This window comes from Dendrobium catenatum, unplaced genomic scaffold, assembly GCF_001605985.2.
Source record: "Dendrobium catenatum unplaced genomic scaffold, ASM160598v2 fragScaff_scaffold_483, whole genome shotgun sequence".
Lineage (NCBI taxonomy): Eukaryota > Viridiplantae > Streptophyta > Magnoliopsida > Asparagales > Orchidaceae > Dendrobium > Dendrobium catenatum.
The window spans coordinates 409,680-437,452 of record NW_021318945.1 but is presented as its reverse complement, the minus strand read 5'-3'; the positions used below and the strand labels follow the sequence as shown (position 1 = coordinate 437,452).

General features: G+C 38.2%; 1 protein-coding gene across 1 annotated transcript; it reads right to left on the bottom strand.

Moving 5' to 3' along the window:
* Positions 1 to 529: 529 nt before the first annotated feature.
* LOC110111075 (mitogen-activated protein kinase kinase kinase 5-like) lies at positions 530 to 25,275 on the bottom strand. The gene is made up of 11 exons (XM_020842771.2): positions 24,401 to 25,275; positions 23,155 to 23,766; positions 22,977 to 23,064; positions 22,507 to 22,569; positions 22,262 to 22,425; positions 20,857 to 20,932; positions 12,185 to 12,244; positions 10,745 to 10,864; positions 1,783 to 1,992; positions 1,490 to 1,566; positions 530 to 1,341 (listed from the first exon to the last, which is right to left on the bottom strand). The coding sequence occupies exons 1-11, from the start codon at positions 24,910 to 24,912 to the stop codon at positions 936 to 938; spliced, it is 2,388 nt and encodes a 795-aa protein (XP_020698430.1). The 5' UTR covers positions 24,913 to 25,275; the 3' UTR covers positions 530 to 935.
* Between the last annotated feature and the right edge of the window lie 2,498 nt (positions 25,276 to 27,773).

Sequence of the window (27,773 nt, the reverse complement as noted above, 5' to 3'; positions counted from 1 at the left end):
ACAAAACTTCACTTGAAGAGGCACTCACACTAGAAGGAATAACTCTCAATAGTCCTGCCTAACTAAGACTATTCACCTATAGATATCCTCATCTAAACTATAAAAGGCACACATACATATGAAGCCCACAGTTAGCTCCACTATATTTGTCCTCAACTCACGACCACACTCACTTTAAAAACTAGTTGCTTTCCCTAAGAGACTCACCGCTTGTCTAAAGCGCTCACCATCACAATCTCATAGTCGAGGTTGTTAACATAGCCAAAATATCATCCACATATAAATTTGAATCCAACAATAAGAACAATGTCAGATACTTTGCTTGCAAAGGAGAATAAGCTACTATACAATTATTAGTCAAAACTACTAAAATTTTCCTCCAAAAAGGCCAAACAAGAAGTCCTATAAAAATATCCTTTGTAAGCTTCAATGCATAATATCAAGCATCCTCTTCAGAATAAGGTAACATCACAGAATCTGAAAGTCACATAGATAATACCAAAAATAACAAACTGCTGCTCCAGGAAAATAAATAGAAAGATCACACACAACTAAAGAAGATAATGAAATAAGCCAAAATGCATAATAATATTTACACTGTAATACAACTTACAAAATATTTTATATTTGAAAAATTCTGGTCAAGATGGTCTAATCATATGTAAAAACTGATTCCTATGATGCACCATGGGTGAAAATGTACAAGTCCTCTATATTCATGTGGTCATAGAAACTAGCACCTGCCTCAAAAGTTGAACGAGAAAAAAAATAGTAAAGAGGAGAAACTAGCGCAAAACTGAACCTAGGCTTCGTTTGGGACGGCTTTCTTATTGCTTCTTAAAGCGGCTTTTTAGTTAAAAAATTTAAAATTTTGTACTAGAAAGCCGCTTTAAGAAGCAGGAAGAAAACAGTCCCAAACGAAGCCCTAACCTCAGCTAAAAATCTGAAGGCTTCTGCTCCTTAAAAGTACCAACTTCTTTGAAATCTTTTAAATGGGGCTTTGGTAGAGCATAGGGTTGATGGGTAGTTGTACTTGAATGAATGCCACCATTAACGTTATTTGGAGAGGAGAGCTGGTGATAGTTCCCTGCAGAAGAATAAGTGCCATTTGTTACAGAGCCAGAAGAATGATGGTTCCCCACAGCAGAGTGAAAGCCATTTAAGATATTTGTTGACGGTCCTGCGAAAAAGCCATTTGTGGCATTCATTGAAGAACCTGAAGGGCCTGGCAAAGAATGATTCGAATGTGGAAATAAACTGTGGGCAACGTCAGGCGCTGAACGTGGTGGGAGTCTGGAAGCTGTGGGTTCAGAAGTTTCTGCATGGGAGTGATTGGTTTCACTAGGGAAAGAATAAGATGGAGTTAGAAAACTGAAACTTTTTTTTTGACTGGTTCAGAAATTCTTCTGATCAAATAATAAATTTTTTCAACTGAAGTGCCAAGGAAAAGAAGACTGAGCTGAACATATCACTAATGAAGCATACTAACCCATTAGTAGAGTGTCTTCCCTTCATCGAAGGTTCGCTTTTTGCCCGAGGTTTATCTCGTGGGCTGTACGTTATCTCCTGAGAACGTTATGTAGGTTTTATGAATAAAATTCTTACATTTAGGCTTCGTTTGGGACGATTTTCTGACTGTTTCTTAAAGCAGCTTTCTAATATAATAATTAAAAATTTTGAACTAGAAAGCTGCTTTAAGAAGCAATAAAAAAGCTGTCCCAAACGAAATTTTTGGCATGGAACATAAAGCAATAAGATAAATTTTGGTGACCTGAGGCTTACATTAAGTTTGATTCCTGCAAAAGCATGAATGGAACCATGGAGATTGTAATGATTTGAGTTCCGAATAAAGGGATGATCAAGTAGCATATTTGCTGTTGGCCTTTCTGCTGGGTTCCTTCGGAAACAACGCTGCAGAAAATCTTTACCCTCTGATGACAAAGTCTCAGGTATTGGTGGATCTTTATGCAATACCTTAAACATTGCAGCAGCCTGTAGGCATAGGAAACAAATATTATATGCTGGTCAAAAACTAATGAAAGGAAAAATATTCCAAAGACATCTAAGAAAGTATTGTACATTAGGAATGAATGATCGAAAGGGTAAAGAATGAAATAACTGATGAGGTTGATATGGTTAGTAATAAAGTCGCCGTCATAAAACTAACTATTACAAAGATATTGTAGTAATAGTGCCTATGCATGCCAAATTAGATAAAAGAAAAGTTTTAAACCTACAACAACAACAACTATAATAATAACATTAAGGCTTCGTTTGGGACGGCTTTCTTACTGCTTCTTAAAGCAGTTTTTTAATACAAAATTTATATTTTGTTCTAAAAAGTTGCTTTAGGAAGCAGTAAAAAAGCAGTCCCAAACGAAGCCTAAGTCTTTACCCCACTACGTGAGGTTGGCTACATGAATACTTTTTCCCAGTGTCCGATAAAATCTAATAAAAAAGTAGGCTATTTCTAATACTTTCTAGCCAAGATGTTTTTAGATCTACTTCTATTTTTTTTTTAACATGAGTTAGATTTAATACATCTATTCTTTTAATCCAGTCATCGAAAGGCCAATAATTTTGTTAGGATGCAATGTCAATCAACAGCCCAACAATGTTCTTATTAGATTTTATTAGGATCTTCCTCTAAACAGGACAACAAGTAAATGGCAGGTTGGGCTGGTAGGTTCTTGTACTTGGATGATATTCCTGTTGGCAGATCCTCGCTGATTGGAAATGCCTACAGCTTTCTCCCATTCAGAACCATGATTTTGCGCTGAATGGTAGGCTGTTGTAATGCGGCTGATTTTTGGTTGATTTCTACGCATTCTACCTATTGTTTACGTAGTTTTTTTAAATTAAATCCTATTGCTTTATTTAGATTTCTTTCATGCTAGGATAAGTTAATTTCTGTCTTTTACTTTTGTAACCCTTAGGGCCAAGTTTCAGCCACTTGATGCAACGAAAATTTCCACGAATTTGTATCTTCTTCTTTTCTAAAATTCTTTTGCAACTACAAGAAGGGCCTAATAGGGTCAAGCAAAGAGGTCCAGAAGAAAGGTTCTTCTTCCACCTTAGAAAGGCACAACACCGCTCAGGAAGTCTTCATGGAAAGCTCACCTCTTCAAATTACATCCTACCATCCTACCAAACTCATTGAGAAGAACTTCCAATGATCTCACTCAATTCAAATGGTGATTCGAGGAATAGGGCATGTTAGATTCTTGAGTGGTACCATTTGCCAACCTAAAGTAGGTGACCCTTTACTTTTCAATGTGGGATACTAACAATGCTTTGGTGATGTCCTAGCTCATCAATTCTATAGAACTGTACATGATCCACAACATAGCACAAGCAATTTGGGAGAAAGTTACAATATGGTATTCAAATCTTGATAATCTTTTCAATTCTATGAATTATGAAATCACTCGCATTTTTTCAAGCAAGGAAGCATGAGCATGACTGAATGCTTTGCAACACATAAAAATTTTGACAAGAATTATAATTTATTTACCCAAATAATTGGTGTGGTGAGCGTGCAAGTATATCAAACTTAAGATGAAAACAAGAACATTTCATTTCCTCACAGGCCTATATATTTTTATATGTATGATTTTTTAATTAATTTGAAAAAATAATAATAATGTATTGATATCATCGTGCAAATTTTCTATTTCTCAAGTATCTTGATTATTATTATGAACAACAAAATTTGTAATATGTATTTCACCTTCCTGAGGCAACTCGGGCAATATGGAGGCCTTTTCTGATAATTTCAATATTTTAGATGTATCAGCATCGTCCGTTTCGTGAACGGGCGATGTTTGAGTGAGCTTTATGCAATGTCCACAGCCATTGTCTATCATGTCTATCATGTTTGATCAAATTATGAGTAAGAGAAGCTTCTTTCGTAATTTCATTACTCCAAAAATGCAAATGTAATTTTGATCAAGTAATTTTGACCGCACTTCATGCATTTTGAACTGATACGTGTGATGTCCTCTAGTTGGCTAACATTCTCATAGTATTCACTGGAATTGGTCATGAGACACATATAAAGGTCAATAATAGTAAATGTTGTGAGGTATGATCATCTATCCTCTTCAATAAAAGCTTTAGTTTCCAACACAGTAGAAATTGAAAACCCAAACACTGCATGAGGCCATTAATAAATTAAAATGGCAGCATGTAATGGAAGATGAGATTCATTCTACCCAAAAGGAAATTCCTATTGAATGTAAATAGGTATTTATTGTCAAATGTCAAACAAATAGATCCTTTGAGATATAAAAAGTATGGATGGATGCACAAGGGTTCATCCGAACTTATGGGCTTAAGTACTCTAAGCATTTCACTATTACTGATAAATTTAACAATATTCAAGTCCTATAAAAAATAATAAACCTAGACTAGTCGCTTCATTAAATAGATGTCAAGAATGCATTGATTGGTAACTTAACTAAAAAATTCTACATTGATCTTCTTCTGGGCATTAGTGACCCTCAGAAGACATGCTCAATATATAAGTTGAAAAATATCTATGTGCATACTGAAACTATGGTTTAAAAAATCATTTGAGGCACACGCCTCAAGGAGCATCTCGAACTGAGGCACATGATGAGCGCCTCGATGCTTAAGCCTCATTGGCATACCTTTTTAAATGAGGCTTAACACCTCAAGGCATTTTGTGTGCAGAACCATTCCTTGGCCCTTGATCCCACAGCACCGATCTCCTTCCATATTCGGGTGGCTGATTTAGGAAGGATTATATTAGGGTAATTATTCATGATTTTATATTTATTTGTTTCTTTATTAACATATCTTGTATAGATCAATAAATAGGGATAGTTTTGAATAATGAAATTAGGAAACATTTCCCCTCTCCAATTCCCTGAATTTAACATGGTATCAGAGAGAGTCATTCAGTTTTCTTCAAAAATGAGGGCCTGAGAGAGGGAGAACTAGTTCTTACATTATGTTCCTACTAAAGGTCAATAATAGTAAATGTTGTGAGGTATGATCATCTATCCTCTTCAATAAAAGCTTTAGTTTCCAACACAGTAGAAATTGAAAACCCAAAGACTGCATGAGGCCATTAATAAATTAAAATGGCAGGATGTAATGGAAGATGAGATTCATTCAACTACCCAGAAGGAAATTCCTATTGAATGTAAATGGGTATTTATTGTCAAATGTCAAACAAATAGATCCTTTGAGAGATAAAAAGTATGGATGGATGCACAAGGGTTTATCCGAACTTGTGGGCTTAAGTACTCTAAGCATTTCACTATTACTGATAAATTTAACAATATTCAAGTCCTCTCAAAAATAATAAACCTAGACTGGTCGCTTCATTAAATAGATGTCAAGAATGCATTGATTGGTAGCTTAACTAAAAAATTCTACATTTCTTCTGGGCAGCAGTGACCCTCAGAAGACATGTTCAATATAAAAGTTGAAAAATGTCTATGTGCATACTGAAACTATGGTTTAAAAAATCGTTTGAGGCACACGCCTCAAGGAGCATCTCAAACTGAGGCACAAGATGAGCGCCTCGATGCTTAAGCCTCATTGGCACACCTTTTTTAAATGAGGCTTAACACCTCAAGGCATTTTGTGTGCTGAACCGTCCCTTTGCCCTTGATCCCTTAGCGTCGATCTCCTTCCATATTCGGGTGGCTGATTTAGGAAGGATTATATTAGAATAATTATACATGATTTTATATTTATTTGTTTCTTTATTAACATATCTTGTATAGATCAATAAATAGGGATAGTTTTGAATAATGAAATTAGGAAACATTTTCCCTCTCCAATTCCCTGAATTTAACATGGTATCAGAGAGAGGCATTTAATTTTCTTCAAAAAAGAGGGCCTGAGAGAGGGAGAACTAGTTCTTACATTATGTTCCTACTCGCGTGCGTCCAGGGCAGTTGAGCAAGTGAGAGAGCTTCCCCTTTGTGATATTCTACGTGCGACTCTCGTACATGCCTACCTGGGGGCCGAGCCGAGTGAAGAAGATGATTAAGAGGGAGTGAGTAGGAACTGCGTGGGTGTGTTAGAGCCAAATCGAGCAAGGAATGAGTGGTTGAAGAGCTGTTGTACACGCCATCAAATCCTCCACTAGAAGAGCCCCTCCTTGTCCCAAACCCTGATCACTACCCTCAGATATGGGAGATGTAAAAGAAGATCGAAGCCTAGTTTTGTATAGTAGAAGTCGACCTCCTAAGATCTCAGCCACCAGGATCAATCCTTCAAATTGAACAAAGGACACTTCATAACCCACGTTTCATACCTTCTACACTGTCGTTGATGGAATCGTTGCGGGTCGAATTTGGACTGAAGTCGGTTAGCTGGATTCAAAGTTTGGCGATGGAACGATCCTGATATGTGGAGTTGCCCAGACAATGTATGCAGTGTTGAAGAATATGGTTTTCTTGGTGGTAAGGCAGCTCACTGCTACGGTCCAGTGCGTGCTTACGGTGACCAAGAGTTGGTGAGCATGCAAATGGTGAGTACGCTACTTCCCAAAGTAGGGAGTTAATCATAGATGTCTAGAGTGAGGCTACAGAGAGATTAGAAGCACTTTATCCTACCCTAAAGAAGCTGGCGCTTGTTGGTTCTCCAGGTTCTCACAAGTGGCCTTTATTGCTAGAATTCTAAGGAATAAATGTTCCCACCACCAGCACTCATTGCTACAATTTTAAGGAATATAGGTTCCCACCACTAGCCTTTATTGCCAAAATTTGAGGAATGCAGGTTCCCACCACCAGCCTTCATTGCTGGAATCTGAGAAATGCAGGTTCCCATCACCGGCCTTTATTGCTGAAATTATGAGGAATATTGGTCCCTCTACTGGCCTTCATTATCGGAATTCTAAGAAATATTGATCCTTCTGCTCCCTTCATGCATCCAAGACCAAGGAAAGATCAAGCGGGAAGGCTCCTCTTACGTGCAACGTCCAGAGTCGGCCGAGCATAAGTGAGAGAAGTCAAACGAAGGACCTCTGTTTACGTGCATATGGACAGAGCAGAGAATATAAGGACAACCAAGAGTGCAAGACCTGCACTCCTTTCTGCGATCAGACCAGAGGGATCAGAGGCCCTGCATGCGCCGTTATGGGGTCAATCGAACAGGAGTGTTTGGGTGGAGTCGGACGACTGATTTGCATTGGGATAAAGGCTTGGTCGATCGGACGAGAGGAGATTTGCATGCAAAGTGCTGAGCTGCTTGAGACATTTTTTTTTATTGTTGTCCTGGAAGATTGTTGCAATCCTAAAAATAGATTTTTTTTTCCTACCGTCGTACCTTCATTGCTAACCTTTCGTTGTAATTGTTATATTATTTATAACCAATGCAGCCTTCATTGCTACCTTGCTTAATATAGCCTTCATTGCTACCATTTGCTACCGCAATGTCTGAAGCTAATTTCTCCCAATGTTTTGACCAAATGGATGACTCTATGGTGCACCAAGGGACTTGATAACTCTACTTTTTTGGGGCTAATTACTAAGCTCTAAATGACAGATCTATATTCCCAAGCTTGAGGTAGAGTGTTCAAATCTCAACAATCCCTTAACCCTTGATCCCACAACCAGGATGGGGATCCGTGGGAGGCTAACCTGGATCATGCTGATCTCCTTCCATATTCAGGTGGCTGATTTAGGAATAGTTTTGTATAATGAAATTAAGAAGCATTTTTCCTCTCCAATTCTCTGAATTTAACAATATATAGATTACTTTATTATACAAAGAGAAGGAACCAAATAGCTATAGGATGAATGACAAGGTCGAATAGTAGTGTAATGTTTAATAAAAATTTGAAAGAAAAATACTTCAAATTATAGAGGCGAATAACTAGTGATAATGAAATAAATTATTTGATTGTTAATGATATAATATCTATTGATTAATAGATAATAGCAAAAAATAGTGAAAGATTTAAAATTCAAAATGCGTTTGATGATGAAAAGAATAAAGACATCAATGTTAATATTAAAATGACTACTAAATTGGTATTAACTTCTATTTCACAATTAATTTAAAGAGAGTAGCAAAATTGAGTTCAAGCTTCAAAAAAACAAAACAAATAGTGATTTAAATATAGTGGACTACTTTGTTTTGTTATTAATTTGTTGTTTTATTTTCTATTACATTAAATCCAATGTTCATTAATATGGGAAGTTAAAAAATATATTATAATTGAAGAAAGTTTAGAAGAAGATAGTGAGACAGAATTTAAGAATGATATAATTATTACACACGAGAGCTATTATGAAGAAAATGAAAGTAAGGATGAGCCCGCCATGGATCCTGATCTTTATAGTATATTTAAATTTTAAATGAATGTTTACTCTGAATCTCATTTCAAACTTTCATTTTATAATAACATTTCATAATGAGATTTGTAGTTTACATATTTATGAGGATGAATCAAATAAAAATGTTGACGTTCTCTTTTATTTTTATCATTTTTATGAATTATTTGTAAGTTCAAGTACTTTTTATTTTTTTTAGTTTTGAGGCTTACACGTCGATCCGCCTCGATTCCCGATTTCACCATTTACAACTTTGACTCAACAATCACTTAAAGCCCGATTTAAAACATTTATCAAGGCTGTCTACAAGGATTTAAACAAGCTCATTTTGATCACACATGGTTCTAAAAACAAAAGGATGATAAATCCATCATAAGTTGGTGATATCATTATAATAGAAGGGTACAAAAAGTTAGCTAAGGAGTTCAAAATCGAAGAACTAATCCTCTCAACTATTATGTCGGAATGATGCTTGCTAAGAATAAATTTGATATTACCATTATGTTCAAAGAAAATATGCTCTAGATATCTTAAAGAAACTGATTTGACTTAAGAGCAAACTTGCTGACATTCTAATTGCTCCTAACACAAAATTAAGTGATCTTAACACAAGCAATCCAATCAATAAGGGAAGACATAAAAAATTGATTGGGAACTCATCAATTTATCTCGGACCTGACCTGACAATACCTTTGCTATTATCATGGTAATTCAATTCATGTATACATCTTATAAAGAACACATAATTACTACCATAAGGATACGCAACATTTTAAAAGGAACCCAAAAATGGTTAAGGGAATCTAAAATAATAGAATCCTATACTGATGCTAATTAGGAAGGTTCTATAGTTTTCAAGATATCTACATCAAGATACCACACTTATGTATGGTAGTGCATAAGCTAGACTCAAATCCTTAGCTAGGGGGATTAGTCAATTAATCTACTATAATGTACACTTAAGAGGAATTTTAAGTGACTATCAAGACTCCAATAATATTATATTATGATAATAAGTTTACCATCAATATCAGTCACAAGCCTTTCCATCAAGATTGACCTAAATATGCGGACATATATCAACACTTCATTAATAAAAAATTCAAAATGGAGACCTATGTGTTTCATATATTCCCTCTTCTGGTCATAGTTATTGCATTCTAACCAAATGGTTGGCAAGGTCCTTATTTAAAAAAAAAAAGGATTAGCAAATTTGGCTTGCATGATGTTTACCAATCAGCTTGAGAAGAGTGTTGAATGGTTCCACGCTTATTCCAAACAAAAAGGAAGAATTATTGAAATTTATCTTCTACTGAACATAGACCTTTCTCTAGATAGGAATCCAGCATGTAAATGGCAAGTTGGGCAAGTGGCTTCTAGCCCCAAGATGGTATTCCAGTTGGCATGACTATGGACAGAGTTGGCGGATCCTTGTTTGTTGGCAAGTCGGTAGCTTAGAAGCCCTGACAGTACACAATTTTGAGCTGAATGAATAGTTTTTGTCATGTGGCTGATTTGAAGCTGATTTCTAGGGATTTTACCTAATTTATTTAAGAGAATTTTCAGTTATAACCTATTGTAATATTCAAATTTCCTTTCATTGGGGTGAATTAATTTCTTTCCTGTTTTCACCAATGTAACCCTCTATTTATAAAACTACGTTCTGCTCGAATTATGCAATAAAGAATTCCTTACTTCGTCTCTCTTCTACTCTTCTAAAGCTTTTTTTCTAACAGAAATACATGGACAAGATGAGTCATAAGAGATAAAATCCATATTAGACACTATGTGCCAATGTGCCATTAAAAATAGATGTTTTGTATTGATATAATAACAATAACAACAACATCAAACCTTTATGTCACTATCTACAGTGGGATCAGACGTTCTGTATTGATAGTTAAATAAAATTACTAAATCAAAGACAAATTTTATTTTCATGCTAAGATAGATACTCCAACTAAAACATGTCAGAATACAGTTTCTGTGTAATAAACCTTGCAGTAAATGTAGTTGATTTTGAAAATTTTATTTTGCAAACAAATTTGTGAATAAAATTTAAAAATGAAGAAACTTCACCAAAATTACTTCTAACCAAATTCAGAGAAGTTACTGTGGATATAAACATTTTATTTTACTTCAAGTTTTTCACCCAATGGAACAGCCCTTTAATGCGGAAAAGTTAACTTTGACTGCAGCAGAGAACCAATGTTCAAATTTTAACATCCGATCTTTCAAGAATATTGCATTTGTTACGCAACTACTAATTAAGCAAATCTCTGCGCATGAATTTTAATTAGATATTCAATATAATATCTTCTGTTAAGAAAAGATGAAAGCAGATTAGAGCAGCATAAACCAAAGTTGCATGTACACAGCTTTGTTAGAGATTCAATTGTTGTGCTTAGAAAGTTCAGTAGGATTACCCCCTCAAGTCCACTCCAAGGATGTTTGCCAGTAAACATTTCAATAATTGTACAACCAAGGCTCCAAATATCAACAGCAAAATCATAACCAACATCCTTGGCCATTGTAGCTTGTACAACCTACATAAAAAGGTTGGAGAAAAAGTTCAGACCATTTAGGTAACTAACTTGATTGAAGAACTAAATCTAGAGAAAGTTTGAAACATAAAATATCATGGGACTTTATCAAGTATATCAATAACAACAAAAAAAATGCATGGCATCACACTGAAGCCTCAGATCATGATTTTTTGTCTCTCACCAATGGCAGACCAAATATATGACTGGAAACCTAAAATTGTCATTATATATCAACAAAACCCACACAATTCTGTATCATGAATAAATAAAACATTAGTTAATAGATTCTAGTTACTTGACTGTTTTTGAATAAAATTTATTCTTTTTAGTATAAAGTACCATTGTTAGAGCACCAAGGGCTAGAACATTGAACAAAAGACTCCTGGTAATAATCTTTGGTTCCTAGACAGAAATTCCATGTGCTCTAATCAACAAGATCATCCTAAAAAAGCTTGCTTAGGAGTTCTCAAATTTTATCTATGCTAACCATTGCATTGAGAAATAGATGGGAGACAAAACCAACCTTCTTAATTGTTTTCATGCAAATTTTAGCATTCTTATTTTGAACTGTTCTTACTTTCTAATATAATAGGTTTAAAACCTCATGCTTAACTAATAAAAAATATTTGAAAAAATATTTGGAGAATGAGGATTCATAAATCCAACCCCAAATGGTTAGATTAGGATAGGGCTAATGATCACGATGAGAATTGACGTCTTTAGCATTTATCATAACCCTGCTCTTTAGTTTCCTCTGCTAAGGTTGCTCCTTGTTCACACAACACAATACTACAAAAGCAACTGTTACGTAATTCAAAAAGTGCATAGATTATTGTTTCAGAGGGCATATCAGGAGCTTGTAGTTAAATTACCACTAATGCATTCGAGAAGTCTTGGGTTCCTAATCTTCGCAAATATATGATTAAGGTTGCATACAATAAAAACTTCCCAAACGTTGCATGAGTGGGAGTTCCATGCACTTGGAATGCCCTTTTTAGATTATTATTTTGGCCATCTAGTACTCACTAAACTTCTTAGCACTATAATCTAAAAGAACTTGAAACATTTTTGCCCTTGAGATATCCTTTAGCAGAACAAAACCTTATCTTGCAAAAAGATATTTGTCTAAGGGAAATAATAAGAGAAGGGCATCAATAAGATCTAAGGTTCCACTAAAGGATGCAATTAATTATTCTCATACACAGATGGAATAAAACCATTTATGAACATCCATTAATTCAAGAAAATAAAATAAACATGAACCCCATAGAAATCATAGTTGCAATGAGAGATAAAATAATATGCTTGTCGAAAGAATACCTCTGGAGCCATCCAGTATGGTGTCCCCTTTAAGGAAAGTGCAGGCGCAGCTCCACTTAACTGAAACAAAAAAAAAAAAGGAAACAATGTTGATGGTGCACATGTCCGCTGCATAATCAGATAAATTTTCTGCAATGATACGAAAGATGACTAATGTATATACTATGGCAACATTCCTTTCAATCAATGCAAGTAATTGACACAAAACAAACAAACAAACACAGTTAATTAAAAAAACATTCAAATTATTATATAGTCTATGCCTCTTACATGAAATTAATTGCATCCCGCAGAAAAAAAAAAAACCTATATTTTGTTATGATATGCTCTTCCACTCGTCTATAGCTTTTATGAGGTCACATCCAACCTTGTTTGTTTTGATTCTTACAGTTATACCACACCAATACATATTAGGTAGTTAGTTTTTAAGGTTACCAAATTTTACTAGCTCACCTCACCATATATCGGTTATCTTTCGAATGCTATAAGCATCAGAAAAAGCCAAAGCATTAGATATTATCCTTATTCATCAATAAACCATTTGACAATTTATTGTTGAGGTCAATTTAGTCAAAGTTTCCATGTCAAGTTACAACTTTTTTTTCCAAATCAGTTGCTGATATCAACGAAGTGAGCATTACTCTCCATCTTAGCTCAATTAGGTAAACAGTTCATCTACTTGTAGGTTGATCTGCATCCAATATTATCTTCCAAGAGCATCTGGATGTAATAGTGCAAGTAATTTTCCTTTGAAGAATGGCATTTCCCAGGCTACCTGATCACAAAATAGTGGCCATCAATGAAGCCCTATAAACAACTATTTAGAAATCATTCAGATTAGCAGCATCTCTGTCACCTGCTAAGACTATAATAACGAAATTCACCAATTGTTCTATTTCAGCTATATAAGATAAGATTGCTGAATTTCTTGTAAACATTAGTCATACATATGGAAATTGCATCACCACATCAAACAATGCACATATACTATGCTTTGCCATACAAATTGTACCAATATTCATGTTTAATAAAAGAGAAAATGACCAAAATAATCCCGAACTCTTTTGAGGGACCAATTTGGTCTCTCAACTCCTTAAAAAGAGGCCTTTTTTTTCCTAACATCAAATTTTGTGGTTAATGATGTTAAATAAAGGGGTATTTTAGTTATTTTTTAATTAAATTATTTATTAAATATAATTTTCAAGTAATAGTAATTTTTAAAAAAATTTATTAAACATTTCTTTAATAAAAAATTTATTAATAATTCTAGTTTTAATTTAAAAAATTATTAATAATTCTAGTTTTTAATATAGGATCATTATAGACTAGAATTATTACTAATTTTTTTGTTAAATAAATGTTTAATAAAATTTAAAAAAAAACACTATTACTTAAAAGTTATATTTAATACATAATTCAATATAAAAATGACCAAAATATTCTTTTATTTAAAACCATTAACCCAAAAATTTAATGTTAGGACCAAAAAGACCACTTTTAAAGAAGTTGAGTGACCAAATTGGTCCCCTCAAAAGAGTTGGAGACCATTTTGGTCCCTCACAAAGAGTTGAGGGACCATTTTGGTCCTTTTCTCTTTAATAAAATGGTAATAATAATGAGGTATAAATCAATCTACATGATTAGATATACGAAAATTAAAATAAGAATGGCATTTAAATTAAATCATTATATTGTATCTTTCTTCTATTGTTTGATTCATTCACCGTATTTTGTACTACAATTTATATTATGAGTGTGTGTACATGTAGGCGGGCAGACAACTAGATATTATATTGTGATGAATTCTACCAAACTTCTTAAGAATAAAACATATAATATTGATTTCAAGAAATGCCCATTAACACGTTTTTGGTATTATTTATAGAACATTATTTATTTTCCACATAACTATGATGCATGGTCAAATTGTCATTAGTTATATGAATTACAAATTGTTGATCTCCTATTATATCGGAGTAGTGTGTATCAAAATCAACATTCTAGAATTTTAATTTTGAAGATCCACAATCAAAATCTAGCTAGAGAAATGCAAGTTTCCATGCAAGAAAATTGTGTACACTCTCTCTATACTTGCACATTTCTACAAAGGTATAAAAGTAATCAATATGGCATTACAAGCAGTTGCCATGCTGAAAAGTGTTATTATCATTACAGAAGAAAACTATCAATTAGATATACAAAAGAAAATATCTATAAGATAAATCATAAGTACCAAGTACCAAAAGTTATCAATGTAAGGAGACATGGGATGAGTAGAAAAGTTAAAAAATTGAATCCCTGAAGGAAAAAATAAAAGGGATCTCCTTTCCAATGGCCATTAAGGGAACTAATTAGTTTATGAACATTTGAAGCCTATAGAAAAAATAATGGTCTTAAAGTTGGAGATAACATCAAACTAAGCTCATTCTAAGGAAAACCACACGTTAATAAAGAATGAAACAAAATAAGATATATTTCAAGCAAAAAATTTGTCCTTTGAAAATCTTTAGGCAAAGGAGTATCATAGATAAACCTAAGCGCAACATCTAAAAGGAAATATAACAATTGTGAAACACATCAAAACTAATATGATTAGGGAATTGTGTAATAGTTAAAACTGTAAGAAATATAGCCTCTTCCCAACAGTCACATCTTTATACAATTAACCTTAAATAATGTATGTATATTTTAATAATCATATTCACATCGATTGCCTATGAAGTTCAAAATACTCAATAGATAACTGAAGCTTTTTTTTTCCTTACATTTCTTTTTAGTTGGTTGGGGTACTGATAGGAAATACTTGAGTTCTTAAGTAATCCTAACCCAAACCAGTAAAAATTACAGCAGCAAACTGCTGTCCACAGCAGAAAAACAGCAGAAATACAGTAGGAAATAGGGAAATCGGGAAGAAAAACACAAGTAAATGCTTGTATTTCAATAGAAACCAAAGAAAACAGCAAAGATACACTTTGTTCTTCAATTCGAGAGGAAGAAACACTCTCCAACGATCTCCGGCAAAGCCAAGAGCCCAAGAACACCAAACCCTAGATCTCAAAATAATTCAAATTCAAGATGAGCCCTAATTCTCATCATCTCTCCTAATTAAAGAAAAAGGACAATTACAAAATACCTAAAACAGCCTTTCAATTCAAAATTTCCCTCCCAAAATCGCATTAAGCACAAGTGGGGCCCAAAGGGGGTTCCGCCCCCCTTGCTTTTTCCGCCCAGCCAGGCTTCCGCCTAGAGTAAAATTGGACCGGTCCCTATTGGACCGGTCCAGCCGGTCCATCCTGGGCCGGTCTAACAGTACTCCCCTCCCAAAAACTCACCTTGTCCTCAAGGTGAAAATCGGGGAACTGTTGCTTCACAATTTCATAAGGCTCCCAAGTAGCTTCGTAATCCGGAAGATTCTTCCATTTAATCAACACCTCCTTGTTTCCCTTTTTATCAATCCTCACTCCTTGTAGCTCCATAGGTTTCATGACCACCTCTAACTCCTCTATCAAAGATGCTGGTAGCTCCGTACTATCTACCTGTTCCCCTAATGCTCTCCTCAGCTGTGACACATGGAACATCGGGTGTATGCTAGCAGAAGAGGGAAACTTCAGACGATACGTCACTGCTCCGATCTTGTCCAACACTTCATAGGGACCAAAATATCTTAGCGCCAATTTCTCATTCCTTCTTCTCGCTACTGTCTTTTGCCTGTAGGGTCGTAGTTTTAGAAATACCTTCTCTCCCACTTCAAACTGCATGTCTCTCCTGTGTGAATCCGTCTGCTTCTTCATGATATGTTGGGCCCTCATCAGATGCTTCTTTAATTCTTCCAGCACCCTGTCCCTTTCCTCCAGGTACTGCTCAACTGTCGAGACCGGTGTACTTCCTTTCCCGTAGTGCACTAAGTGTGGGGGATCCCTTCCATACAACACTCTAAACGGGGTCATCTGAGAGGCAAAATGGTACGATGTATTGTACCAATATTCAGCCCAAGGTAGCCACTTTGCCAACATCCGCGGTGTTTCTGAAGCAAAACACCTCAAGTAGGTTTCCAAACTTCGGTTCACCACCTCCGTTTGCCCATCGGTCTGTGGATGGTAGGCGGTGCTTCTCTTTAGGACCGTGCCTTGCATCCTGAACAGCTCTCTCCAAAACTGGCTGAGGAACACTTTGTCTCGGTCAGACACAATAGATTCTGGAATCCCATGCAGCCTGACCACCTCCCTGATAAATGTCGCAGCCACTGACACCGCCGTGTAATGATGTCGTAAGAGAATGAAGTGTGCATATTTGCTGAGCCTGTCCACCACCATCAGAATGACCGTGAATCCTTCTGACCTGGGTAAGCCTTCGATGAAATCCATGGACACTTCCTCCCAAACACTGTTTGGAAGTGCCAATGGTTGTAGTGAACCTCCTGGAGCCATGGCCATGTATTTGTTTCTTTGGCAGACCTCACAACCCGCCACCATCTCCTCCACATCCTTATGCATCTCCTTCCAGTAGAGTTCCGTTGCCATCCTGTATGTCTTCTAAACTCCTGAGTGACCTCCAACTGAGCTGTCATGAAATTCTTGCAACATATGGGGAATGTGTATGGAAGTTCGTGGCATCACGAACCTCCCCTGATACAATAGTCTCCCCCCTTTAATGTATAGTAACCAGGATGACTGCTCTTGTCCTTCTCCAAATCCTCCCTGATCTTCCTCAGCTCCTCGTTCAGCATACTTTCTTCTTTGATGGCCCCCCTAGTCTACTATCAATGGCACCGACACAACCAACTCCTGAATCTCCCCAACGCATCTGGATAAAGCATCGGCCGCCTTATTCTTCAAACCAGGCTTATATTGGATCTCAAAATCATAGCCTAATAGTTTGGATAACCACCTCTGATGCTCTTCGGTCATCATTCTTTGCTCTAACAAATACTTCAAGCTCCTTGATCAGTTCGTACGATGAAGTGTCTTCCCAAGAGGTACGGTCGCCACTTTTGGATTGCCAAAACAATGGCCATCAGCTCTCTTTCATACACTGACTTCAATCTAGCTCTAGTTGAAAGCACTTGACTGAAGTACGCTACTGACCTGTGATTCTGCATCGGCACCGCCCCTAGCCCATATCCTGAGGCATCTGTCTCTACTACAAAAGCCTGATCAAAGTCTGGAAGAGCTAGAACAGGGATCGTCATCATGACTTCCTTCAACCTCTCGAACGCCTGGGTGGCTGCCTCTCCCCAGCAAAAATTGTCCTTCTTCAGCTGCTCGGTCAAAGGCCAGACAATGGTACTGTATCCCTTCACGAACTTCCTGTAGTATCCAGTCAATCCTAGAAAAACCCTCAATTCCCTGAGGTTCCTAGGTAGCGGCCATTTCTGTATTGCCTCAATTTTAGTTTGATCCGCTGCCACTCCTTGAGATACCACATGTCCCAAGTATTCCACACTTGCCTGAGCAAAGCTGCTCTTCTTCAGGTTGGCTTTCAACTGGTGCTCCTGAAGCACTTCCAATACCACTCTCAAATGCTCCCAGTACTCCTCCACAGTCTTGCTGTGCACCAGGATGTCATCGAAAAAGACCAGGACAAACTTCCTAAGGTGCTGCTTGAATACCCGATTCATCAAGGATTGAAATGTTGCAGGAGCATTAATCAAACCAAAGGGCATTACCAGAAATTCATAATGCCCTTCATGTGTCCTGAGCGCTGTCTTTGGAACATCGGCCTCCTTCATTCTGATCTAGTGGTATCCAGATTTTAGATCTAGCTTAGAAAACATCACTGCACCATGTAGCTCATCAATCATAGGAATTGGGAATTTGTCTGGTACAGTGCCTTTATTCAGAGCCCTGTAATCCACACAAAATCTCCAACTCCCGTCCTTCTTCTTGACTAGGAGGACTGGACTAGAAAAAGGGCTGTTGCTGGGTCTGATAATCTCTGCCTCCAGCATTTCTCGGATCAGCTTTTCAATCTCATCTTTTTGAATCTATGGGTAGTAGTAAGGACGAACACTGAGTCGCACCTTCTTTCAGAGTAATGGCATGCTCCAACTCCCTCTGAGGAGGTAAACCCTGGGGCGGGTGAAAGACCTCGCTGAACTGGTGTATGAGCGGCTGTAATGCAGAGGAAACATTGCCTTCCTCCTCCAATCTGACCCCTTCCAGGCGGTGCAACTCTACTAAGTAGCCTCCCCCCTCTTCTTGAATGGTTCAGATGAGGGATTTGCAAGAAACCCCTACCTTGGTTAGCCCGGAATCACCCTGAATCGTCCTCTTCCTACCCCCTACCACCAACTTCATCCTCAGTGTTCCCCAATTGATTTTGGTCTCTCCCAATGTCTGCAGCCATTTCATCCCAAGGATGACATCCGTACTCCCCAATTACAAGGGAAGGAAGTCTTCCTTTACATGGATCCCTTGAATCTTCAATACTACTCCTCGACAGACTCCTCGACCCATCTCCACCTTCCCGGTGCCCATCATTACCCCGTAACCTCCGGTATCCACTAGCTCCATCCCCAACACATCTACAATCTGGGTGGAAATGAAATTGTGGGTCGCTCCACTGTCTATCAACACCACAACCTCGCGATCAGATATCTCTCCCTTCACCTTCATAGTGTGACTCGAAGTGAGTCCCACTACTGAGTTCAGAGAGACTTCTGCTACATCTAGATGCAACTTCTCCTCCTCCTCCTCTTTAGTCCTGCTCCCACCTCCCTCCTCGTCTTCCTCGTCTTCACAAACTAGGAGAACTTGAAGAGTTCGGTCCTTACATCTATGCCCTGGCATGTACTTCTCATCACAACGGAAGCACACCCCCTTTCCCATCGGCTCGGAAATGCTCTAATAAACAATCCTTAAACTCTCTCCAGTTCCTGAGAGGCTCTCTCCTGTCTCGCCACTGATACCAAGCCAACGCCTTCCCTTCCAGACACAATCCTGCCGCCGTCAGCTTCTCATCATCTGTCAACCCGTTGACTGCAAAGTAACATTCCACCTTGTATATCCAGCCATGGCTATCTTCACCCTCAAAGATGGGCATCTTCAACTTCCTCACCTTCGGATCTCTTCCGTTACCTCGGTACTCTCCATACCCTCCCATTCCTCTAAGATGAGGTGCTCCCCAAGTGTCCCGGTCCTCCCTCCGGCGTTGGTATCCGAATCCGTCGTCATATTCCCCTCTTCCCCTTTCAAAATCAGCACCTCGACGCTAAAATTCAGCACCTCGACGCTGAAATTCTTCTCTTCTTCCGCCAAAATCTGCACTTTCATCATATTCCCCTCTTCGACATTCAAAATCAGCACCTCAACGCTGAAATTCCCCTCTTCTTCCGCTAAAATCAGCACCTCATCGATCATTCCCCATGCTCATCTCCTCCCTAGAAAGTGGCTCTAGAGGTGGCATGTCGTCTTCTCCCTCAAGGATCTCTACATCCTGATTCCTCCTACCCCTCAGCGGGTTCGGATTTCCTCCTACACTGTGGTCTCCGATAGTCTCTCTTACTTCCGACGCCGTCGGATTAGTCTTCATCTCCAATAATTTTTTCATCATTTCGTCCATGGCCGTGAATTTTCCCTCCAACCTTTCATTGTTGGTGGTGATTTGATTTTGAAAATAAAAAAATCTTTCCTCCAAATCGGTTTTTAATTGACCGACTTCGCCTTCCAAGACGTCTACCTTCTTCCCGGCCATCGTTCTTCAAACGGATCCCAAAAAAACTTCTTCCGGAAACGATAACTTGCTAAAATTTCAGAATTTCAGCAGCCGGTTGTCCCAAATCGCCGCTCTGATACCAATTTGATAGGAAATACTTGAGTTCTCAAGTAATCCTAACCCAAACCCGTAAAAATTACAGCAGCAACTGCTATCCACAGCAGCAAAACAACAGAAATACAACAGGAAATAGGGAAATCGGAAAGAAAAACACAAGTAAATGCTTGTATTTCAATAGAAACCAAAGAAAACAGCAAAGATACACTTTGTTCATCAATTCAAGAGGAAGAACAACTCTCCAACGATCTCCGACAAAGCCAAGAGCCCAAGAACACCAAACCCTAGATCTCAAAATAATTCAAATTCAAGATGAGCCCTAATTCTCATCATCTCTCCTAATTAAAGAAAAAGGACAATTACAAAATACCTAAAACAGCCTTTCAATTCAAAATTTCCCTCCCAAAATCGCATTAAGCACAAGTGGGGCCCAAAGGGGGTTCCACCCCCATTGCTTTTTCCGCCCAGCCAGGCTTCCGCCTAGAGTAAAAGTGGACCCGTCCCTGTTGGACCGGTCCAGCGGGCCCATCCTGGGCCGGTCTAACAGGTACATTTTGCATAACTTCGATTTTAGAATGTGATCAAGTTTGACAGGTATCACTAAACCCTATTGGCAGGCACTTACCCTGATACTAGCGATTGCAATAGAATAAACACTCAAGTGTAGCAAAAGTCATGGAAACCAAAGAAATGTCCCAAGGGGATGTGTTCGAATCAACATTTACTGCAGATATAATTCATGTGAATAGAAAAAATTCTTTTTTCCTCCAAAATAATTCACTTTTTGCTTCTTAGGCATTGTATCACAAATTGCTGTCCTGACATAAAAATAAATAAATGCAAGCAACAATAACAAAACAACATCAAATATCTCTTAGAAATTCCGAAGTTACACAACTCACATGTTTTGCCATCCCGAAGTCTGCAAGCTTTACCACACCATTGACATCAACAAGTAAATTCGCTCCTTTAATGTCCCTGGAAAGATCAAATAAAAAAAGGACAAAAAACTTAGAATACACATAGAAAGAAACATTCAAGCGTCAACATCTAAATTGGTACTCTTGCCAAAAAAAAAACACTTTACTAAAAGGACAAATTGAAGAAGGGAATATATCAATGAATTTCTAGTCAGTAAACAAAGTAAACTACAGATCATCATCATTAGATTTTTTCTATTTAGGTACACTTACGAATATTGATTCTTTATTCATTCTTATAATAATAGCAGAAAGCCAACATTCAAGATAAGTTAATACTTAATAGGAGTGAGACGTATATTCTTGTTTTGATGATATTTTTATTTATCTTTCTCTATTCTATATTTTTGTTGGTCTGTCTGTGCTAGTGAATTTAGTTAAATTTCATAAAATCAAGTTTTTTTTATACTCATGTAATTTATGATTGACATGTAAATTTTTGTGATCCTAAACTTTTATGCTAAATTTTTTATATAGACAACTATTAAATTATTGTTTGCCTAAATTTTGATTGTATTTTGGTTTCATCAAACTAAAAGAATGATTAATAATTAATGGAAAATTAACAAGAAACTTTGATTTCATGTGTGAATTCATGCATTATCATATAGCACCATTAGGAAACCCTGGGCACTAACATGTCATGCACCGGTAATCAGAAGAAGAAAAAAAAAGTAAAGGGTTAGCTGCTTTCTGCTAGTCATCATTTACAGACCTATATACCATCAGCAAAGAATGTTCAACATTAGGAAAAGAGAAGCTTTAATTTCTTTCAGGAACCAGCACAAAACACTAGTCCTTTATTTGCAAATGGCAAATTTAATTCTTGTACCTTTGTGAAAAATCATCCGAGTTTTGTCAAATTTAGGCCAAGAGGTCCTTTTCTTAGTACTATGCGGTTCTATTTTTAAATTAACTGAGTCGATTTAAAATGGAGAAATTGAAACAGTATATGAGTTATTTCCTTGGTGAACGTTTCTTGAGATCTAATGCATATCATTGGTCATGTATGATAAGGCAAATTCTTAGGATACTTCAATTGAGCAAGTTGACTTTATAAGAGGTCGTTGCAGGTTTAGAACTTTAAACACAAACATGTATTCTCAAATGTATCTTCTCGAGGCACTTGATGGAGTACAATCACAAGATGTATCTTAAATGGAAAACAAGAAAAATATACACACTGCACACAGTAATAGGACATAAATTTGATCTAAAAGTGCATCATCATTACAACTTCGAAGTGAAAAGAATAGTTTCATAAGTCAAATGAATGCAGAGACTAAACCACAAACGTTAATAGAAACTTCAAAGTGAAAACAAGAACCTGTGGATGTTATCTGTACTATGCAAGTAAGCCAGCCCCTTGAGAATATGGCGTGTGAAATTGCGAACCACAGATTCTGTCATAGCTCCACAATGCTCTTGAACATACTTGTTAATTGAACCAGGATATACATACTCTAGGTATATAAAAAATTGATCCTGAGTCTGCATAAATGTATAAAAATATGAAACAAAACTCGTAGACCATTGACAATCATCAGATCATAATTATGCAGACAGACTCACCAATTCACTTCCGTAGTACTGCACAATGTTTGGATGCTTCAATTTACTAAGAACTCTGATTTCCTACAAAAGAAGCAAAATCAATGAGTTGCTGCATGATAATCAGGGTAAATGCATATTATTTATTTTTTAAAATCATGAAAATATGAAGGCAAAGAAAAGCATAATCAAGAAGTTAAAATAAGATCGAATCCCCCTAGGAAAAGCATAATCATGCAACCTAAAAGAAGCCTTAGTGCTTCATTTCTCAAAAAGAGACAAATTTAGAATATACTGCAGCAGTTTCACAAGAAGTTAAAATCAATTTATTAATTATAAATTCACAGAATAGCATTTTAATTCATTGTCGATCTCCAAATTAACAGTCATTGTTTCAAGTGTAGCAAAGTATTCGTTCCCTCATAATGCTCTCAGTAAACAAGCCACAGTGACAGGCATTTGAGAATCTGGATATGGCACAAGGAACTAACCTGTTCCAGTTGCTTCAAACACTCTGCAGATTTAGGGTCATCAGGGATTATATTTACTTCTTTCATAGCACATAGAGCACCTGTATGCCTGCACAAGATCATAGTAAAATGGGTAAGAACGTGGCAAGAATAATAGGAAAATATGATATGACATCCATCAGGAAGCCCTCTGCCTCACCTATTGGTAGCCTTGTAAACATTCCCAAATGTACCACTGCCAATGAGTTTTTGCTTCTGCCATTGACTTGTCATTGAAGCCCCATCATTTTTTGATGCGTTTTGATGAGAAAAGCTAGGCTGCACCAGAATGGAAGGTCCGGGAGGGAGAGGCAAAGGGTGGACATTCACATTATTCTCATGCCATGCACCAGAACTATCTGAATACATCTTAGGATGAAGAGGAGATTGAGGTGCGCTTGGATTTTTTGACTTTGGGATAGAACTTTTGATAACTGGACTATATATTGGTGATCTATCAGGTGATGCTTGGGGAGATAAGCCTGCCATCATATCCACATAAGGGGCCTCAGTAGCAAAACAAAGCTGCAGCCCTTGTGAAACATTGAATGTGGAAGGGCAAACATCCACATTACTCAATCTCCGAGGACTAAGCACAGGACTTGAGAAGCCACTCGGTGGAGCACTTTTAGCAGGTATGTTTAACCTAAAGGTTAGACTTTCAACAGAGTTTGGATCATGAATTGCCTTCCTATGACTAGTAAAATTCCATCCCTTCATAGGTGGATCAATGTGCTCCGGACTCTTCTGAGTGTTAGGACAAGCTGGTCTACTGCAATGGCATAAGAACATTATTATAAGATAAAAACCATTATAATCAGTAGGAAGTCCTTTCTAATTGAACTTTATGTTAAAGCTTTATCTACGTTAGTACTATAGTCGTTAAAAAGAGAGGAAATCCTTGCAATTCTTGCCTATCTAGCAGCTATTAGTGTAATAACAAAATCTGGTACGAAAGAAAACTAACAGAAAATGTACCAATAGATGATGAAAGAGCACAACAGCCTCTAAGCTAATACTTTTGCCTCTACAGTAGCAATTAGAAATAAGTGACTTGTTTGATTCTGCCGCATTAAGCATGACACTTCTTTTGAACCTTTGGCTAATATTCAACTTTCAAAATTGGTTTACTTCAACAAAAAAGCTGTAAAAGAAGAGCAAGAAAATCGCAAAGAGCACTAAAACATAGCGTAGCAAAGGATGAATGTAAAGCCTACTAAAAACCAAAAAAAAATTTTCGTCATTCATATATGTATAGAAGACAAACTTCGGAACTCGTCTCTTCCTTTTTTTAGTAGAAAATTCATCAATTCTTCGCAAGAGTGACAAAAAGGAATAGCAAGGGAAGTGGAATTAACAGGTCAACTAAAGCATCAGAATATTCAAAAAGAAGAAAAACAACATACCTTCCGGCTGCAGCAGAAGCCCTCTCCCCATTCACCTCCGTCGCTATAGGAACACAGCAGTCCACAGCGCTACCACTCCCCTCCGCCTCCACTCCCCCACCTGCCGCCGCACCCTTCGGTGACGGCAAGCGGCAACCCGCACACGCGCTTCCTGCGGCACAGACCCCATTATTATGCGAATACTCGGGCAATGGCAGCGGGTGAGGGAGCAGCACGGGCGAGGACGATGACCGCAGAGGAACCAAATCAAGATTGCTTGGCGATCTCGACACCGGCGTGGAGCTCACGGTGTCTACGGCCGCGATACCTAGTTCGGCAACGGAACGCACCTTCCGCTGCCGCTCGAGCCGCGGCTGTGGAGACTCACCGCGCTTGCTCCACAGGAAAGCTGATGATTCCCTACGTGTGTTCTTAGATGGCGAGGCGCCTGCCGAGGAAGACGGAGATTGTTTCCGAGCCTGGGACAACGCAGAAGATGAAGAGGAAGAGGAAGAGGATTTCCACCAAGGCATCTCCAAGGGGCAAGATGGGGAGGAACAACATGGTAGAGAAGAAACGAGGCTGGATCAGAGAGAAAGCAGGGTTTATAGTGGAAGCATATGAGGAAGCAGGACAAAACTTAACCCTAGATGACCGCCGCACATCTAACAGTTCGTCGACGACGCAGCGGTGGAGGAGGAGATGAAAGGAGAGGAACGAGAACGACCGACCTCGTTGTTGATGCGGTTGCGAGGAGTTCGTTGGATTTTTGTTTCGATGCGGGGAGCGAGAAATACAGCACGCGTCTTGGGGCCTTTGGTCCGCCTGTAGCGAGGGGTCAAAAATGCGAACCTTCCTACTAGTTTTTGTTCCATCTCCTTCCACCTTATCTCTCCCTTGGTTTTCAACATGGGCCGCCCGCCTCTTTAATTATGGAGGGTGACGAGATACATTCGTTTAGCAGAGAAAATACTAATTTGGGCGAATGATGTGAAAATTTTGACTTCATAATCTTTTTTATCTAATATTTCTTATATTTTTATTTGATCAAAGAGATTTGAAAGTTTATCAACAATTAGGGGTGTAACTGAGTCAAGTCGGCTCGCGAGCTAACTCGAGCTCGACTCGGTAACAAGCTCGATGAGTCGAGCTTATCAATTGAGCTCGCGAGTCGAGCTCGAGCTCGAACAAACGTCCGCTCGACTCGTCAGCTTGTCAAGATACTCGCGGAGGTGACTGGGCAGAAAAAGGAAATCTCAATCGAGCGGGCGGACACGAAGATTCAAAGGTCGGGCGGGAAAACCAAAATTTTGACTTTATAATTTTTTTTATGTAATATTTCTTATATTTTTTATTTGATCAAAGAGATTTCAAAGTTTATTAACAATCACGGGTGCAATTGAGTCAAGCTGGCTCATGAGCTGACTCAAGCTCGACTCGGTAACAGACTCGACGAGTTGAGTTTATCGATCGAGCTCGCGAGTCAAGCTAGAACAGACGTCGGCTCGACTCGTTAGCTCGTCAAGCGACCCGCAGAGGTGACTAGGCTGGAAAAGGAAATCGCAGTTGAGCGGCGGACGCGACGATTCAAAGGTCGGGCGGGAAAACCAAATCGATGGAGCATGGGATGACAATGACGAGCTCGGGGCGACGAATCTTGAAGGCGGATGTGATGGCGAGCTCAGGATGATGGATCTCGATAGCGGAGCCTCTGGATGACGACGAACAAGCTTGAGACGACTGATCTCAATTCTTGACGTCAGACGCGATGACGAGCTTGGGATGATGGATCTCGACGATGGAGCCTCGGGATGACGACGAGCGAGCTCGGGACGACCAATCTCGACGGTGGACGCGACGACGACGGACCTTGGTACAGCAACGGACGCGACGATGAGACTATCGTGATGGAGCTCAGAACTGAGCTCAACGAACTCCTCGACATGAGACTAGTCGAGCTCAAGCTCAAATTTTGAGCTCGACTTGAGTTCGAGCTCGGCATTTGGCATGCGAGCTCAACTCGAACACCCACTCGCTCGAGCTCGACTCGACTCGACACGTTTGTACCCTTATAACAATTAAAACATCCTTTATATATATATAACTACATCTTACTATGATTTTGTTTGGGACAGCTTTGGACCACTATTTCTTTTTGTTTTTAAAAAAAAATTACTAAAAAATAGTTTTACAAAACAGTAAAAAAACAACTCAAACAAAACCTACCTCTCCCTCGAAACATAATAATTGATATATCATCAAAAAATTATCTTGACAAGGCATGAATCTCGAAGCAAAATCAAGTTGGAATCTTTAAAAATTAAATCTGGGATCATCTGAACTCCGATTTTAGCAAACTTATAGTCAAACTGAACATCTTGAAAATATGAACCTAACAACACCAAAGAAGAGAAGAAATCAAGGAAGAAAAGGAAGAGACTCCTCGACCGCCACCGTGCTTACACCCGACAGCCTACCGACGTCGGAGTTCTGCCCGAATGTCATCTAACGCAGGAGTTCTGCCCCGCCGCCGATTGACGTTGGACTTCTACCTGATGTCGGACCTCCACTCATCGTTGGATTTCTACCCGACGTCAGACTTCTACACATCATCAGACTTTCGCCAGACTTCTATCTTGCGCTAGAATTGTGTCCATTGACAGTCTTCTACCCAGCACCGGACTTGGACCTGTCGCCAGATTTCTATCCGTCACCAGACTTCTTCCAGTCACCAAATTCTTACTCAATGATGGACTTCCACCCGTCGTTGAATTCCTGTCGGACATCGGACTTATACCAGACATCGGACTTCTTCATGACGCCGGACTTCTCCCAGTCGCCTGACATTCATCAAATTTTTATTTAATGTTGGACTTCTGTCTATCATTAGACTTCTATCCGACGCCATCCTTCAGACCTCCATCGCCAGACAATGGTCCTTCCGACCTTCGTCGCCCACCGACTATGGTCCTTCTAACCAAACAAACACATCAATAGCGATTCTTCATATTTCTATCATATAACACACTCTATATGATGCATATTTGTTACATTAAGCCAAGGCCTTCCCCCAATGAAAGGCTTCATTTGTAATCAACTACAATACTAGTATATTCATTTAAAATGGGCTAGACTCCGTGGTTTTCCCCCTTTTCAAGGGTTTCCACTTAAAAAATTTGGTCTCCTATAAAAGATACACTCTCTCTCTTTATATGATTGTGTGATGGATCTTCGTACAAAGCTAAGACGTTAAACTTTATATTTCTCTACCACCGCGAATACTTCATGACACAACAATAATAATATGTTAGCTCTACCATTAAAAGTCTTATATTTCATCCTAAGCCATTGTTGATTTCTTTGTTTTTTTTTGTGAGTCTTTTTATATGATATG

Bases quoted from the DNA above. Each gene is read 5' to 3' on its own strand.
- LOC110111075 (XM_020842771.2), bottom strand. From the start codon at position 24,912: ATGCCTTGGTGGAAATCCTCTTCCTCTTCCTCTTCATCTTCTGCGTTG. The intron at 20,933-22,261 runs GTTCTTGTTTTC...TGATCTTTCCAG, and splicing joins AGTACAGATAACATCCACAG to GGACATTAAAGGAGCGAATT. The intron at 12,245-20,856 runs GTGAGTTGTGTA...TTTTTGTTTCAG, and splicing joins ACTTCGGGATGGCAAAACAT to TTAAGTGGAGCTGCGCCTGC.